The sequence below is a fragment of the Schistocerca nitens genome, chromosome 12, assembly GCF_023898315.1.
Source record: "Schistocerca nitens isolate TAMUIC-IGC-003100 chromosome 12, iqSchNite1.1, whole genome shotgun sequence".
Classification (NCBI taxonomy): domain Eukaryota; kingdom Metazoa; phylum Arthropoda; class Insecta; order Orthoptera; family Acrididae; genus Schistocerca; species Schistocerca nitens.
In genome coordinates, this window is record NC_064625.1 from 131651784 (window position 1) to 131668286 (window position 16503).

The 16503-nt window shown below is 43.7% G+C and overlaps 1 protein-coding gene across 1 annotated transcript in view; it reads left to right on the plus strand.

Annotated features, from left to right (window-relative positions):
- LOC126215207 (uncharacterized) overlaps positions 1–16503 on the plus strand; it is a 74538-nt gene that overhangs the window by 1955 nt on the left and 56080 nt on the right. Inside the window, exon 2 of the mRNA XM_049941871.1 lies at positions 11772–11916. Within this exon, the coding sequence (XP_049797828.1) occupies positions 11772–11916 (145 nt within the window). The remainder of the gene's footprint in view (positions 1–11771; positions 11917–16503) is intronic.

A 16503-nucleotide genomic window follows, 5' to 3' on the forward strand; every position in this document is an offset into this window, starting at 1 on the left:
ACGCTGGTCAACTCCTGTTTCTGTAGGAGAAATCGGTTGGAAACTTTCCTCATGTCAGCACGCTGTAGGTGTCGCCACAGGGGCCAACCTTGTGTGAATGCTCTAAAAAGCTAATCATTTGCATATCACAGCATCTTCTTCCTGTCGGTTAAATTTCGCTTCTGTAGCACTTCATCTTTGTGGTGTAGCAATTTTAGTGGACAGTAGTGTAGAATTACATTTTCAATTAACAAAAACCTACTGATGATGGCTTAGTGGTGCCGAAACATGTTTGGGTAAAAAGAAAAAAAAACTGTGTTTTTGCATAAATGTGGAACTTACACTGAAAGAAAATTTCAAACCTGCCTAATATCGTTTAATGCCCCCTCGAGCACGCTGAAGTGCCGCAGTAAGACGTGACAAGGAGCTGGACTTATGTCTGAAATAGTGCTGAAGAGAATTTCCACCATGAATCCTGCTGAGCTGTGAATAAGTCCGTAAGAATACGAGGAGGTGGAGATATTTTCCGAATAGCATGTTTTGCAAGGCATTCCAATAATGTTGATGTCTGGGGAGTCTGATGGCCAGCGTAAGTCTTTAAACGCAGGAGAGTGCTCCTGGAGACATCTGTGGAGGGTGTATTCTGACCGTGACTCTACCTGATTACAAGGAACTGGACTATAATTTCGTAATCGCGTAGTAAGTGAAACAGTAACTACAGCAAAGCTATTGTTTTTTGAAATGGCTTTCTACTAATACGAAAGTAAACTGTATTTATGTATACTGTACATGTGGTCGTCAGCAGAATTAGGTAATGTGGTTTTAGGTTTTATGGCAAACCGTAAATAAACTTCGCCCTAAAAAACTGACCTCACTTGATATCCTAAATAACGTTCTAACACATTTACTCTCTATATCATGCAGTAACTTGCCCTAGCAAACAAGACAACAGCTAACCCTTACGCAGGACACAGAATAGTCAATAAATGTAGCAGTACACACTGCTACTGGCAGTATAATTCTAACATTCTGCTTGGTATCTGTTGTTCTAAGTTGTGTCTCCCTACCACTTTCGCGCAACGACGCTCTGAGCGTGTTTTTTAGGGAATTGACTAGTTTGAACCTTGGACCTGTTGCTGGTAAGAAGACGCCAGACCACACATGACATGTAGAGTTCAGAAGAGTTCAGTGAGACTAGTGATGATATAACCAAATACTTAATGATTTCAGCGTCAGCTCCACTGCACTCCCTGTAAAAGAATCTTAATACTACCTAAATTTAGTGGAAGGGGTTCAAGGCTTTCCTATTTTTAGTTAGCTGGTAAAATAACGTCGAAAAAGCAGTTAAGTTTACCATTGGAAATTTTATTCTACTCACAAAACATTGTTTATAAATTGCTCTATTGATAAAAGGAAATGTTTTAATACAGGATGATAAAATCCAACTGCGTTCAACAAAAATGTGAACGAATATTCTCTGAATGGGTTTCCAAGTTCTACAATGGATCGAAGGATGACCTATGCCATATCGCATCTATAATCTAGGTTTAAATTATGTTTCACAAAAGAGAAAACTATAAAAATTGTCTACAGTGACCCTCAATTATCTTTAATTACTTATCTAACTTGTCGTAAATTACAGTGGCTGACGTGGCTTCTCAATAATTATATAACAGAAAAATCATCGTGTCTCAGATTTTAACTTACGTAGCAAATGTGAATACCATGAGCTTTAACTGACGATCGACACTAGTATTACGCAAAACTGAGGTGTAACAGATGAGACTTCTGCAGTTCTGAGTGAAGCCTTATGCGCTCAAAAATGCGGCATCACGTGCATTCATTACCTTGTCGGTGTTCGTCAGGGGGCGGTGGGCAGCACAGCTCCGCTCACCTTGCCGTCTCGGAAGCAACTCTCTCCTAACTTCTCCTTACTACTATTTTCCGAAGTTGGTTTAAAAAAATAACTATCTGGCTCTGTTTTCATCTGACCAATCAGGGTCTCAATGTTAACCTTAAGCTCCGCCTACAAAAATTCTGTCTATCCAATGAGAAACGTTATACTTTTCGTGGTGGGGCAATGTTTTTAAAGTTTGCAACGTAACAGAGACGCGAAAAAGTCTCACCCTAAAACTTGCAGCTGGTGTGGCCCTTTTAGTGTTATCATAAGATCTATACTGTTCTTCTGGAGGGCTCTATCTTTTAACATGGGCTAGGGGGTGGTCCTGGCGGTTACTTTTCGTGGTGGGGCAATGTTTTTAACGTTTGCAACGTAACAGAGACGCGAAAAAGTCTCACGCTAAAACTTGCGGCTGGTGTGGCCCTTTTAGTGTTATCTTAAGATCTATACTGTTCTTCTGGAGGGCTCTAGCTTTTAACATTGGCTGGGGGGTGGTCCTGGTGGTTAGCTGGCGACGTGGGTGTCCGTCCCTTATCGTAGGGCCTTCTAGCTTAACACGGTTCTGCTCTCGGCTTCTGTTCTCCTTTCTCCCCTTGGAACTGCGTCTGTCTCACGGTGGGAAGGTATGACATGCATTTAGGCGTTCCTGTGTTAGTCTGTGGTATTCCATTTGCTCACTCGTTGATCGTATTACTTTGGTTAATTTAATGTCACGATTTATTCGGAGCTTTGTGACATACTACTGGATGTGCTTATCATGTCAGGGTTTTCATGGAAGGTGTTGGATTTGCCTGACACCTTACATAATGAACAAATGCAGAATGGCATATGAACCCACCAACAAAGTCTGACTGTCAGTGGCGTGAAGTACTATTATTTTAATTAAGTATCACAAAGAGATCATGATATGAAACAGTACTGATTACTATGGGCTTCAGAAGTATGCCCATGAAGTTACTCTATAAAAAGGGACAGTAAAGTTACAAGAAAAGTTTTGGTGCAGAATGAACGATTGCTGACTGCTACAAATGCTCAGAAGGGGTCTTTATTTTCACTTAGCACTGAAGTAAAGAAGATTATAGGGTTCCTTAAACTGGTATGGTTTGAAAAAATATCATCAGTTGTAAATGGTAACACACGGAATTAAGAAAAATGACAAATACCTTTAAGTGTAACAAATAATGCAAAATTAGTTCAACTTTTAACAAGGAGACATAACAACTAGTCTCTCATAGGACTCGAAGTCAAATTGGCTTTCTAAACCAGTACACAACTTGAAAAACTACTTTAAAAGAACCTATACGAAGAAACAATCAATTACAAGTTTACAAAAAGAAAAAAAATTGTACAAATGGCTCTGAGCACTATGGGACTTAACTACTGAGGTCATCAGTCCCCTAGAACTTAGAACTACTTAAACCTAACTAACCTAAGGACATCACACACATCCATGCCCGAGGCAGGATTCGAACCTGCGACCGCAGCGGTCGCTCGGCTCCAGACTGCAGCACCTAGAACCGCACCGCCACTCCGGCCGGCTCTGCAACACATCACATTACCTTAAAGTACCGAGCGAGGTGGCGCAGTGGTTAGACACTGGACTCGCATTCGGGAGGACGACGGTTCAATCCCGCGTCCGGCCATCCTGATTTACGTTTTCCGTGGTTTCCATAAATCTCTCCAGGCAAATGCCGAGATGGTTCCTTTGAAAGGGCACGGCCGACTTCCTTCTCCTTCTTTGCCTAATCCAATGAGGCCGATGACCTCGCTGTCTGGTCTGCTGCCCCAAACAACCCAACCAACCCAACCTTAAAGTAAAAGTTTTAAGAATTTACACAAGCACACAAACTATGCACCCCATAGGAGGGATGGAAACGGTACAAAACACTAAAATTAAAAGATTAACTTGCCACCGAAGGTGCAACTTGATTTTAACTTCTAAGAAAAGTCTTACGGCAACTTTATATACTAAAATGACCATTTAAATAAAAGCCCATGAAATGCAATCTTTCATAAAATTATACAAGGTTGGCCAAACATACTCCACACTACACATATACCGCCTCTCAAGATAATAGGCAAGATAAAAAAATATTTCAGGAGTTAGGCCGTTACACTTCAAGCAATAAATTCGTTATTACACCGAATCCGACAAACATGACAGAGGCAGCTATTAACTTACGGCAGACCAACAGACAGACACTTACTGCCTAACAAATGCGGACGAGAGACAGACGAGCAAGCTGGGGACAAGAGACTGACCAAGAAAATAAAAGTAAATCACACAACATATCACCAATCACGTAAGTTTTAATAAAGTGCCATTTCTCGAGAACACCTGGCGCAGCACCCCCAAATCGTTCTCCCGAACCGTCCGCTGCCAGCCGCTTCAACGGACGCAGGAAGGCGCGCCGTCTTTCGTGGTCCGCACCAACCGACCGACTGCCCGCTGCTCCTTCCCCGACTACTGCTCCGTCTCGACTGCCCTGCTGGTGCGTCTCCCACTCACTTTCAGACAGACGTCGGCGGATATACTGGCTCGGACCCAACCATGCAGAGGAAACACGCCCACTGGATAAATGACATCCCTGCACCAGGAAAGGACCGACCCAAGCTCCACAAGATGGTAACTGAAGCCCAGAAGCGCTCGGAGAACCAGTTACACCACGGCGGCGAAGCTCGCACGGCCAGACTGATGTCGTCGGTTGACTCCCGTTGCTCTCGTGTCGACCGCGAAGTCGCTACCCCTCGCTATACGGCGCGGTGGTCCTCTGCACTCACGTGGCGACCTCACATGCGCCGACGCTCAAGGCGGACAAGTCATCTTGTGTCTAAGTGCGCGACCGACCAACCAACCGATCCAACCGGCCTTAATGGTTGATCTGAACGAGAGACATACTGGCACTCCAGGCGACAGGCAGACACCAACTGCCGCACAAATGCGGACGAGAGACAGACCAGAAACTGGTGACGAGTGACTGACCCAGACTCACTCTGACTGACCAACTGACTGACTGGCGAATTTTGTTTGTTTGTTTTTTCTTTATTGATTTTCAATTCGCCCCGAAGGGAGCGGGCAGGCAGCAGCTTACTACGCTGCTCTACAGCCTACAGACTTTAATTTTAAAGAACGGAAGAAGAAAAGAAACAAGAAAAACAGGCGATAAAACGGTGACGTCAAGTGTAAAATGGCGGAAAAATGCGGAAAGTTAAAACAGAAAGCAAAGGGGTTGGCAATTTTAATAAAATACACAGGAATCAGACAAGTAACATAGTAGACACACAATTAAAAAACATAGCGACAGTCTGGTTTCTATTCGCAAGAGATAAAAAATCACACCCATCGACAGTATGATGGCCGTTCGCAACACTTCCCAAAAGACACAACACAGAACACTCACTGTAAAACACTCATTGTAAAACACTGCACGAAAATGGCGTCACAAAGATGACACTCCCGAGCCAAAGGCAGATGGTGTGGTGTGGGGGGGGGGACCTGGAGGAGGGGGAAAATCAAGGAGGGAGGAAAGGAAAAACGAGAGGGGGGGGAACCAAGGAGGGAGAGGACTCATAAGGGGGTAGAGGGGCGGGGCAGATGCGAGAGGGAATGAGAAGAGGCAGAGGAGGGAAATGCAAAAGGACTCGGGGAGAGAAGGGGGCAGAGAGAGGGGAGGTGGGGAAAAAAGAGGATGGAAGGCGGGGAGAGGGCGCCTGGGAAAAGGACAGAGGAAAGGAGGGGGAGTGAGGATCAGAGTTGATAGGAGGGACAAATGGAGGGAGAGAGGGCATCATCTGGGAATCTGGGAGGGGGAGTTGATGGAAGCCACCTTGGGAAAGGACATGTAGGGTGTTGAGGTGGAGGGTAGGGGGGACACAACAGTGAAGGCGTGGCAGGGGGCGGGGATGGGAGAGGAGAGGAGCAACCAGGGGGTGAGGGGGATCAAGGCGGCAGGAGGTGTAGAGGATGCGGATATGTTCGAGGAATAGGAGCAGATGGGGGACAGGAATGAGGTCGTAGAGGATCCAGATGGGGGACGGGAGGCGTATACGGAAGGCGAGGTGGAGTGCATGACGCTCAAGGATCTGGAGGGACATAGAATTTAAGGGGGGGGGGGGGCAGATATCGAGGCGGGACTGGCATAACAAAGGATGGGACAGATTAAGGATTTGTAGGTGTGGAGGATGGTAGAGGGGTGCAACCCCCAAGTCCGGCCAGAGAGGAGTCGGAAGCGGTTGTGGGCTTCGGATTGGATGGATCGGAGATGAGGAATCCAGGTGAGGTGACAGTCAATGGTGAGGCCAAAGTAGGTGAGGGTGGGGGTGATGCAGTCAGGACAGGCACAGACGGTAATGGAGAAATCCAGGAGCCGGAAGGAGCGAGTGGTACGACCTACGATGATTGCCTGGGTCTTGGAAGGATTGATATTTCAGGAGCCACTGGTTACACCATGCAGCAGAAAGATCAAGGTGATTCTCGAGAAGGCATTGGGACCGTTGGAGGGTAGGAGCGAGGGCGAGGAATGCGGTGTCATCGGCATATTGCAAGAGGTGTACTGGCTGGTGGGGGGTTGGGGCATATCTGCCGTGTACAGGAGGTAGAGGAGAGGGGAGAGGACAGAGCCCTGGGGCACACCTGCAGTGGGGTAGAAGGTGTGGGAATCGGCATTATGGATGGTAACATAGGAGGGGCGGTGGGAGAGGACTGAGGCCATCAGACGGATGTAGCTGATAGGAAGGGCGTAGGTTTGGAGTTTAAACAGGAGACCGGGATGCCAGACACGGTCGTAGGCCTTTTCGAGGTCGAGGACTGGCGAGCTCATAGCGCCCCTTAAATGCACGTGAACAGGCAACCTTTCCCCTTTCCCACCAGAGGGAGACACGAAAGCTGCGATTGCCACAGCGGCGCCACCGCCAGAAACAGATGGCGACTTCTTCACACAACGCGCTGCGGCGCGCTCTTCAAAACAGCAATTTTTACCACGGCTCAATTGTACTCTGTTCATCATAAGAATAAACCTGATGTAAACATTACGGCATGTATTCTTCAGCGTCTGCTTCCATCTCATTGGATTTCGTTTCACGTCGAGCAGAAGCCAAGCTGTGACCAATACAGTCAAGTACGATCATAAGGATACGGTTTATGCTGTGTTACACGCACATAGACTGAGAGATAATGTGCAGGACAACAGCTTTACCGGCCCATTAAACTTGGACAGCACTGGCCAGCAAGCGGCCCAACTAACCTGCAATGATGTGTACATAGTTCCGCGTACTCAGCGCGTACACAACTTTCCCACTAGAGTGCGCCCCGCTAAGCACAACATCGCAGGCGCAGTGCTCGTCCGTCTCCACTGTACGAGATGGCGCTGCCTTAGAGACGGACCAAATTCTGCTTCCGCCGACCCGCGTATTAATATGTCACGCAGCCAATGAGATTGCTGCTAACGTAGAACCTTTTCTCCTAGCGGATCACACTCGATCAGTGATACCTGAACGCGCGAGGTATTATAACGAGTACACAGACCTCCGATCAGTCAGTCTGCATTTGTCTGCACCAGTCTGTACCAGTCTATAGTCAAGTTTCAGTCGGCGCCTAATAAGATTATCATATTCCTGTACATAGCCATGAAGAGAAATGTATAGACACTTTGTCAAGTATCAGAGATATGTGAGAATAAGATTAACGTACCAAGACCAAAGGAACTTCAGACTGTCAGTTGTAAACACCATCTAGAATCAAGTTACGTGATGTCTATATTTTTTATTATTTTAATAAATGTGTGTGAAAATTAATGAAGTTCTGTTTAAATTTGGCCACCGTCAATCTGCTACTCTAAGCGTGCAAGTGGCATTTCTATCATGTGACCTAACGGCATAAGATAAACACGCCACGATAAGACCACGAGACATTGCTGACACTCGCCTACTTCGTTAAAGCGACAAGTCGAATAATCTGATCGTGTGTGTACCGAAGGTCTTACTGTACGTACACCACACCTGAAATGGTGTGAGGAGCTGCATTTCAGACGTAAAAAGAAACGAGCATAGAAATAATATAGCTTCGAATGTCATTCAATTTGTAAAGAGAAAGAAATAACATTCGGCAAAACTCATCACTACCGCATGCTTCTTAAGCTGAGCAGACGCAGATCATAAAATTGTCTCGTCCTCAGCCACCGTAGTATTCTAATTACAAACAAGAGTGATGAAAATTTCTGACTTGACCATAGGGTAACTTTTCTGAGCGAGCTGTGTGTAATGCAAAAGCATACTGCAGCGATTTCACCGTATTGATGAATACTAAAAACACTGAAGGTATTAATTAGTCGCCGGCCGGTGTGACCGAGTGGTTCTAGGCGCTGCAGTGTGGAACCGCTCGACCGCAACGGTCGTAGATTCGAATCCTGCCTCGGGTATGGATGTGTGTGATGTCCTTAGGTTAGTTAGGTTTAAGTAGTTCTAAGTTCTAGGGGACTGATGACCTCAGATGTTAAGTCCCATAGTACTCAGAGCCATTTTAACCATATTAATTAGTCCTCTGGTAATCTCTTAGCTCCTTCGTTATCCGAATCCGACAAATACATTTCAGTTCTGGAACTGTCATATACTACGTTGATAATGAGCAGAATCCACGAAGCTAACAAGAGGCAGCATTTTCTACTCCTTCCTTTATTACGAGCCGTTCTATATTCTGCCAGCGTTCGGTAGTGACGTGTGAAAAAGCTGCGTGCGTTAGTTCCAGTACATCTGGCAGCTTAACAGTCTTGTTACTTCTCGGGCAAAATCCAGTAACTTGGCTCCAGATCACTTGTGTTAGGTTCGTACTGTAATGGTAGTGGCAAATGTAACAATGTAGCATTTGTATGGTGTGATCGATGCTGTGAAAATGATTGTTTTTCATGTTTGTACAATACTTATCTACCGCTGTAGTACAAAACGATGGACATAGTCCAAATAAAGAGAATTTGGTTTTTTCATTTTTCCCATAAGAAAGTAAATTGTTACGTTTTCTTAATTTAAGCAACCTTTATTAACCGTATTTCATAAAATATTGATAACTGAGTATTTATGTTTGAAATGAAAACAGCAATTTCGTCTGCAATATGTAAGTTAAAACAAGGAGACGCGCATTATTCCTAAAAAATGATGACGAATTTTACAATTACGATTTGTAGGTATTTCAAATTGAACGAAAAAAAATGACAAGTGATGCTTGGACCAATAAAACATGAAATGCAATGAGATGCCAAACTACTACGCTACTGATTCAGCTATATCTCTTTTTTTCTCGCTGTATTTGGTCGTAGCGGATGTCACATGACAACCGCTGAAGTTCGTTGTTGCCGCAAATCGAATGTACAGATGTGAGCAACTGTATCTAATACCTCGGAAAAAATCCAGACCCGTTTGTATATTTATGATAAACATTAACAACAAGCCATTTCCCGGCACTTTTCAACCGTGTTCCACGAGCGTGTTTCACTACGGAACAGAAAGCAGCCTCAGACATTTTCCTTCTGCGCATTAACAGCAAGACCATCAGAGCACAACGTTCCAAAGCCGGTCAGTATACACGATTTCTGAAACAAAAACGACGTAGCTAAGGCGTGATGGAGAAAAACGTTGATGGCTGTTAATACATTTGAATAACTTCTACATCTACATTCTACGTTTATACTCCGCAAGCCACCCAACGGTGTGTGGCGGAGGGCACTTTACGTGCCACTGTCATTACCTCCCTTTCCTGTTCCAGTCGCGTATGGTTCGCGGGAAGAACGACTGCCGGAAAGCCTCCGTGCGCGCTCGAATCTCTCTAATTTTACATTCGTGATCTCCTCGGGAGGTATAAATAGGGGGAAGCAATATGTTCGGTACCTCATCCAGAAGCGCACTCTCTCGAAACCTGAGCAAGGAAGCTACACCGCGATGCAGAGCGCCTCTCTTGCAGAGTCTGCCACTTGTGTTTGCTAAACATCTCCGTAACGCTATCACGGTTACCAAATAACCCTGTGACGAAACGCGCCGCTCTTCTTTGGATCTTCTCTATCTCCTCCGTCAACCCGATCTCGTACGGAATCCACACTGATGAGCAATACTCAAGTATAGGTCGAAAGATTCTTTTGTAAGCCACCTCCTTTGTTGGTGGACTACATTTTCTAAGGACTCTCCCAATGAATCTCAACCTGGTACCCGCCTTACCAACAGTTAATTTTATATGATCATTCCACTTCAAATCGTTCCGTACGAATACTCCGAGATAATTTACAGAAGTAACTGCTACCAGTGTTTGTTCCGCTATCATATACAATAAAGGATCCTTCTTTCTATGTATTCGCAATACATTACATTTGTCTATGTTAAGGGTCAGTTGCCACCCCCTGCGCCAAGTGCCTATCCGCTGCAGGTCTTCCTGCATTTCGCTGCAATTTTCTAATGCTGCAACGTCTTTGTATACTACAGAATCATCGACGAAAAGCCGCATGGAACTTCGGACACTACCTACTAGGTCATTTATATATATATTGTGAAAAGCAATGGTCCCATAACACTCCCCTGTGCCACGCCAGAGGTTACTTTAACGTCTGTAGACCTCTCCATTGAGAACAACATACTGTGTTCTGTTTGCTAAAAACTCTTCAGTCCAGCTACACAGCTGATCTGATATTTCGTAGGGTTTTACTTTGTTCATCAGGCGACAGTGCGGAACTGTATCGAACGCCTTCCGGATGTCAAGGAGAATGGCATCTACCTGGGAGCCTGTATCTAATATTTTCTGGGTCTCATGAACAAATAAAGCGAGTTGGGTCTCACACGATCGCTGTTTATGGAATCCATGTTGATTCCTACAGAGTAGATTCTGAGTTTCCAGAATACGTGAGCAAAAAACATGTTCTAAAATTCTACAACAGATTTATGTCAGAGAAATAGGCCTATAGTTTTGCGCATCTGCTCGACGACCCTTCTTGAAGACTGGGACTACCTGTCCTCTTTTCCAATCATTTGGAACCTTCCGTTCCTCTAGAGACTTGCGGTACATGGCTGTTAAAAGGGGGGCAAGTTCTTTCGCGTACTCTGTGTAGAATCGAATTGGTATCCCGTCAGGTCCTGTGGACTTTCCTCTGTTGAGTGATCCCAGTTGCTGTTCTATTCCTTGGCCACTTATTTCGATGTCATCCATTTTTCCGTTCGTGCGAGGATTTAGAGAAGGAACTGCAGTGCGGTCTTTCTCTGTGAAATAGCTTTGGACAAAGGTGTTTAGTATTTCAGCTTTACGCGTGCCATCCTCTGTTTCAATGCCATCATCATCCCGGAGTCTCTGGATGTGCTGTTTCGAACCACTTACTGGTTTAAAATAAGACCAGAACTTCCTAGGATTTTCTGTCAAGTCGGTACATAGGATTTTACTTTCGAATTCACTGAACGCTTCACGCGTAGCTCTCCTTACGCTAACTTTGACATCGTTTAGCTTCTGTTTGTCTGAGAGGTTTTGGCTGCTTTTAAATATGCAGTGAAGCTCAGTTGTTTCATAACTTTGTTGTTGAACCACGGTGGGTTTCTCCCGTCCCTGACAGTTTTACTCGGCACGTACCTGTCAAAGGCACTTAAAGTTTCATTTAACGTAACTTAGTAATAATATATATAATACATAAGAGCGTAACAACACCAGTGTACGCGTGCTGCGGCTTCTGACCAATCATAGCGTCTGTGTTTGTTTACATCAGGTTTATTCTTATCATGAACGAATTATAGTGTACAATGTCAGCTGAGAATTTACACGGAATATACGTATATCTGTCGATTATTGGTCCTACCAAGGGCCGAAGTTGCCTGATACATTCCTTGTCCGTCAGCGTTTGCGTCTTTACCTGGCAAAAACTTTTTCTGCACACAGGCCGCAGCTGCGTCATGCCGACAGCCGCCTGAGTATCGAATTCAATGAGCTGTTCGACCGCCTGATCGACGGCATATCGACTTTCATAGTTTCCAGCGGTCTCGACCCACTGCCGCTTCCGGACGAGGGAATTGAGTCCACCATTGTGAGTATCGATCACCACCTCTCTACAGTATAGACATCCTCCCGTACTACCACATAGAATAGTTTTACTTAGAAGTAGAGACTGGCCAATTTTCTGAAGTAGTGGTATATTGACCACATGGTAGATCGTTAGAGACTTATCAATACAGAACATGCATTGATGTTAAATTATCGAATTGTCTAGTTCCTAGATATTCAGTGTAATATCGATCTGTTTTACAAACCAGATATCTGATATATGATAAATAGCTATTATTTGGGAAGTTCTTATTATAGATGACATAAAATCATTATAAAAGTCCACTATAATTGTTATACTCAATGTAATTGTCTGTCTTGATCGCCATTTCTTTTTTATTTTTCAAATTTACTTCTTAATGCGTTTCGGCCATGACCATCAACAGAATCGTATTTAATATCTCTGTACATTGATTATTGATATTTCTCATGTATACTTTTAACGTTTGGTGCAAGCGTACATGAGGGCTGACAATACAGACAATATTCAAATTTTTAGTTTGTTACTGATGATGACTAAGTCCGAAACGCATCAAGATGTATAGTAAAAATATTTATCTATATCATTAAGGAAAATTTTATTAAATCTATAGTGCTGGAGATATGTCACTGTTGAATTATAGAAAAGTTTTGTCAACAAATTTGTTTAGCCACTACACTTTTTCATTTCACCCGCATCCGTGGTGAGAACTTTCCACTCGGCATTTGCGTAACTACTATCAACAATCGTTTCCAGAATGAAATTTTCACTCTGCAGCGAAGTATGCGCTGTTACGAAACTTCCTGATAAATTAAAACTGTGTGAAGACCGCGATTCGAATTCAGGACCTTTGCTCCACCAACTGAACTACCCAAGCATGACTCACGACGCGTCCTCACACCTTTACTTCCGCCAATTTCTCGTCTCCTACATTCCAAACTCCACAGAAGCTCTCCTGCGAAACATCTAGGGCTAGCACTCCTGGAAGAAAGAATATTGTAGATGCATCACTTAGCCACAGCCTGGGGGATGTTTCCAGAATGAAATTTCCAGTCTGAAGTTGAGTGTGCGCTGTGATGAAACTTCCTGGCAGATTAAAACTGTGAAAGGCAAAGGTCCCGAGTTCGAGTCTCAGTCCGGCACACATTTTTAATCTGCCAGGAAGTTGCAACAACCATTCAAATAATTTGACTGCTATCGAAATTATTAAAATTTGTAGAGCCTAGTAATGGTATTAAATTAATAGAGATACACTATGTCAATACAGATATTAGACAGAAAAGGAAATTAAAGGCAGTGTTGAATTTTTTAAAGTTTTTCTTAACGCCTAACGTCAGTGATGGTTCAAAGCAATGATATTCTACATCTACGTCTACATCCATACTCCGCAAGCCATCTGACGGTGTGTGGCGGAGGGTACTTTGAGTACCTCTATCGGTTCTCCCTTCTATTCTAGTCTGGTATTGTTCATGGAAAGAAAGATTCTCGATAAGCCTCTGTGTGGGCTCTAATCACTCTGATTACATCCTCATGGTCTCTTCGCGAGATATCCGTAGGAGGGAGCAATATACAGCTTGAATCCTCGGTCAAGGTATGTTCTCGAAACTTTAACAAAAGCCCGTACCGAGCTAGGGATCGTCTCTCCTGCAGAGTCTTCCACTGGAGTTTATCTATCATCTCCGTAACGATTTCGCGATTACTAAATGATCCTGTAACGAAGCGCGCTGCTCTCCGTTGGATCTTCTCTATCTCTTCTATCAATCCTATCTGGTACGGATCCCACAATGCTGAGCAGTATTCAAGCAGTGGTCGGACAAGTGTACTGTAACCTACCTCCTTTGTTTTCGGATTGCATTTCCTTAGGATTCTTCCAATGAATCTCAGTCTGGCTTCTGCTTTACCGACGATTAATTTTATATGGTCTTTCCATTTTAAATCACTCCTGATGCCTACTCCCAGATAATTTATCGAATTAACTGCCTCCAGTTGCTGACCTGATATATTGTAACTAAATGATAAAGGATCTTTCTATTTGTCTACATTGAGATTCAATTGCCATTCCCTGCACCATGCGTCAATTCGCTGCAGATCCTCCTGCATTTCAGTACAATTTTCCGTTCTTACAACCTCTCGATATACCACAGCATCTTCCGCAAAAAGCCTCAGTGAACTTCCGATGTCATCCACAAGGTCATTTATGTATACTGTGAATAGCAACGGTCCTACGACACTTCCCTGCGGCACACCCGAAATCACTTTTACTTCGGAAGACTTCTTTCCATTAAGGATGACATGCTGCGTTCTGTTATCTAGGAACTCTTCAATCCAATCACACAATTGGTCTGATAGTCCATATGCTCTTACTTTGTTCATTAAAAGGCTGTGGGGAACTGTATCGAACGCCTTGCGGAAGTCAAGAAACACGGCATCTACCTGTGAACCCGTGTCTATGGCCCTCTGAGTCTCGTCAATGAAAATGCTGACAGAAAAGTATCAGTCTAGTAATTCTCTACGTGGAAGGTGGCAGCGCGGAGTGGCCGCTATGTTAGAGGCACCATGTCACGAATCGCGCGGCCACACCGCCAGAGGTTAGAGTCCTCCCTCAGGCATGGGTGTGTGTTTTGCCCGCAGCGCGAGTTAGTTTAAGTAGTGTGTAAGTCTAGGGACCGATGACCTTAGCAGTTTAGTCCCTTAGGAAATCACACACATTTGAGTAGGCGAAATACCCTCAGATTTGAAGAACGATTCAGTAATTCCAATCTCAAAGAAAGCAGATGCTGGTAACTAAGAATAATATCCGACTATCAGGTTTATTAAGTTATGGTTTCATAATAATAGGTGGAATTACGTTCAGAAAGATGGATGAACTTGAAGATGCTGACCTCGGGGAAGATCTGTTTGGGTTCCAGAGAGATACAGGAACATGCGAGGCAGTTCAGACCGTGCGACTTAACTTATGAGGTAGGTTGAAAAAAGGTAAACGCAGGTTTGCAGCATTTGCAGATTTAGAGAATGCATCTGGCAATATCGACTGGAGTGCAGTCTCTGAAATTCAGAAGCTATGAGGGATCAAATGCAGGGAGCGAAAAGTTAATCACATCTTGTACAGAAACCAGACTGTATTAAATCGGTGGTTTAGATGTTTCTCGCTAATCCTAGTTACCTTCCTCTTTCGTCCGTTTACCCACAGTCCGTATTGCGTACTGAGTAAAATGCTGAATTCATTTTTCTTTACTTCCGCTGAACACAGCATTGCCATTTTACTACCGCAATTCACGCTGATTAAATTTTAATTAAACTACTCAACCTTTCTCTTAGTTGCGTTATTGCATCTTAGATGTTCAGATTGACTGCATTTTGTCTTACAACTTCCTTAACCGGGACAGTTAGTCGTTGGTCTTCTATTTTTCCCATTCCCTCTTGTTTCTCGTACATTTAGTGTATTCTCAGACTTGTGCTGTAGCTTGCACCGGTTTTCCTCAGAACTTTGAACCGTATTACATTGTAGGACGTTTTTTATAGGTTCAAAAAGCCGAATTTCGCTGAAGTAGTTCTGGAGGTGATCACTTGCTATTTCAAACTATTTTACAAATCAGCTTAAGGGCCATTATTTACAGGATTGTTTACTATTTGAGGAAACACATGCGTCATCACTAAATTAATTTGAGTTATTTTCAAAGGAAACCAAACTACGCTTCAAAAGTCTCGTTAGTACTTCACCAACCTCGCCAAACCCTTGCTTCAGCCAATCAGAAACTCATAGATACCCTAGTACAAATTATTAATATTTTGTGATTTTTCACATTGCTGTTACAGTGGGCACAAAAGTCATATTTCTTTCATGTAATCGTAAAGCTAATAACAGTAACGCATTTTCTATAACATATGCTACCGACCGAGGTGAGAGGCGTGAGGGGGGGGGGGGGGGGGATGGATGAGGGAGAGTGTCACGCTTCTTGACCAACAGAAAAGGAATACAAGAAATACGGATTATGTTAATTGTTAAGAACACACTATTTAAAGACATATTTATGTGCAAGTAAGGTCCACAATCTGAAATTATTGAGTATAATATTAACTGTTAAAAGTTAAGTCTACTAGTAATTGAGAGGGAACTTAATAATATTGTCGGTTTAACCTAAAAATCTGAAACAGTTACGTAACCTGATAGAAGAATCCATTTTTCGAACAGTGGAAATTCGAAGTAGGAGTATCAAGAGTGTAAGGATAAATATAGTGCTACTTACTGTAAAGATGACGGGTTAAGTTGCAGATATTTACACATTAGCTTCCAGCCAGCGTTCATCATAAAAGTAAATACACACACACACACACACACACACACACACACACACACATTGTGGCAAACCATTTCTTGGATTCCTACCAAAATGAATTGTAATACAATCACCAATAGAAAACAACATAGCAACCACACACACACACACACACACACACACACACACACCTCACATACACAACGCCGCCCTCTCCAGCAGCTCGGACTGGAATGCGTGTCGGAACTCACAGAGATGGCGGTCGTGTGTGTGAGGTGAGTTTGCTCATGTTAATCAAAGTGTGTATGTATGT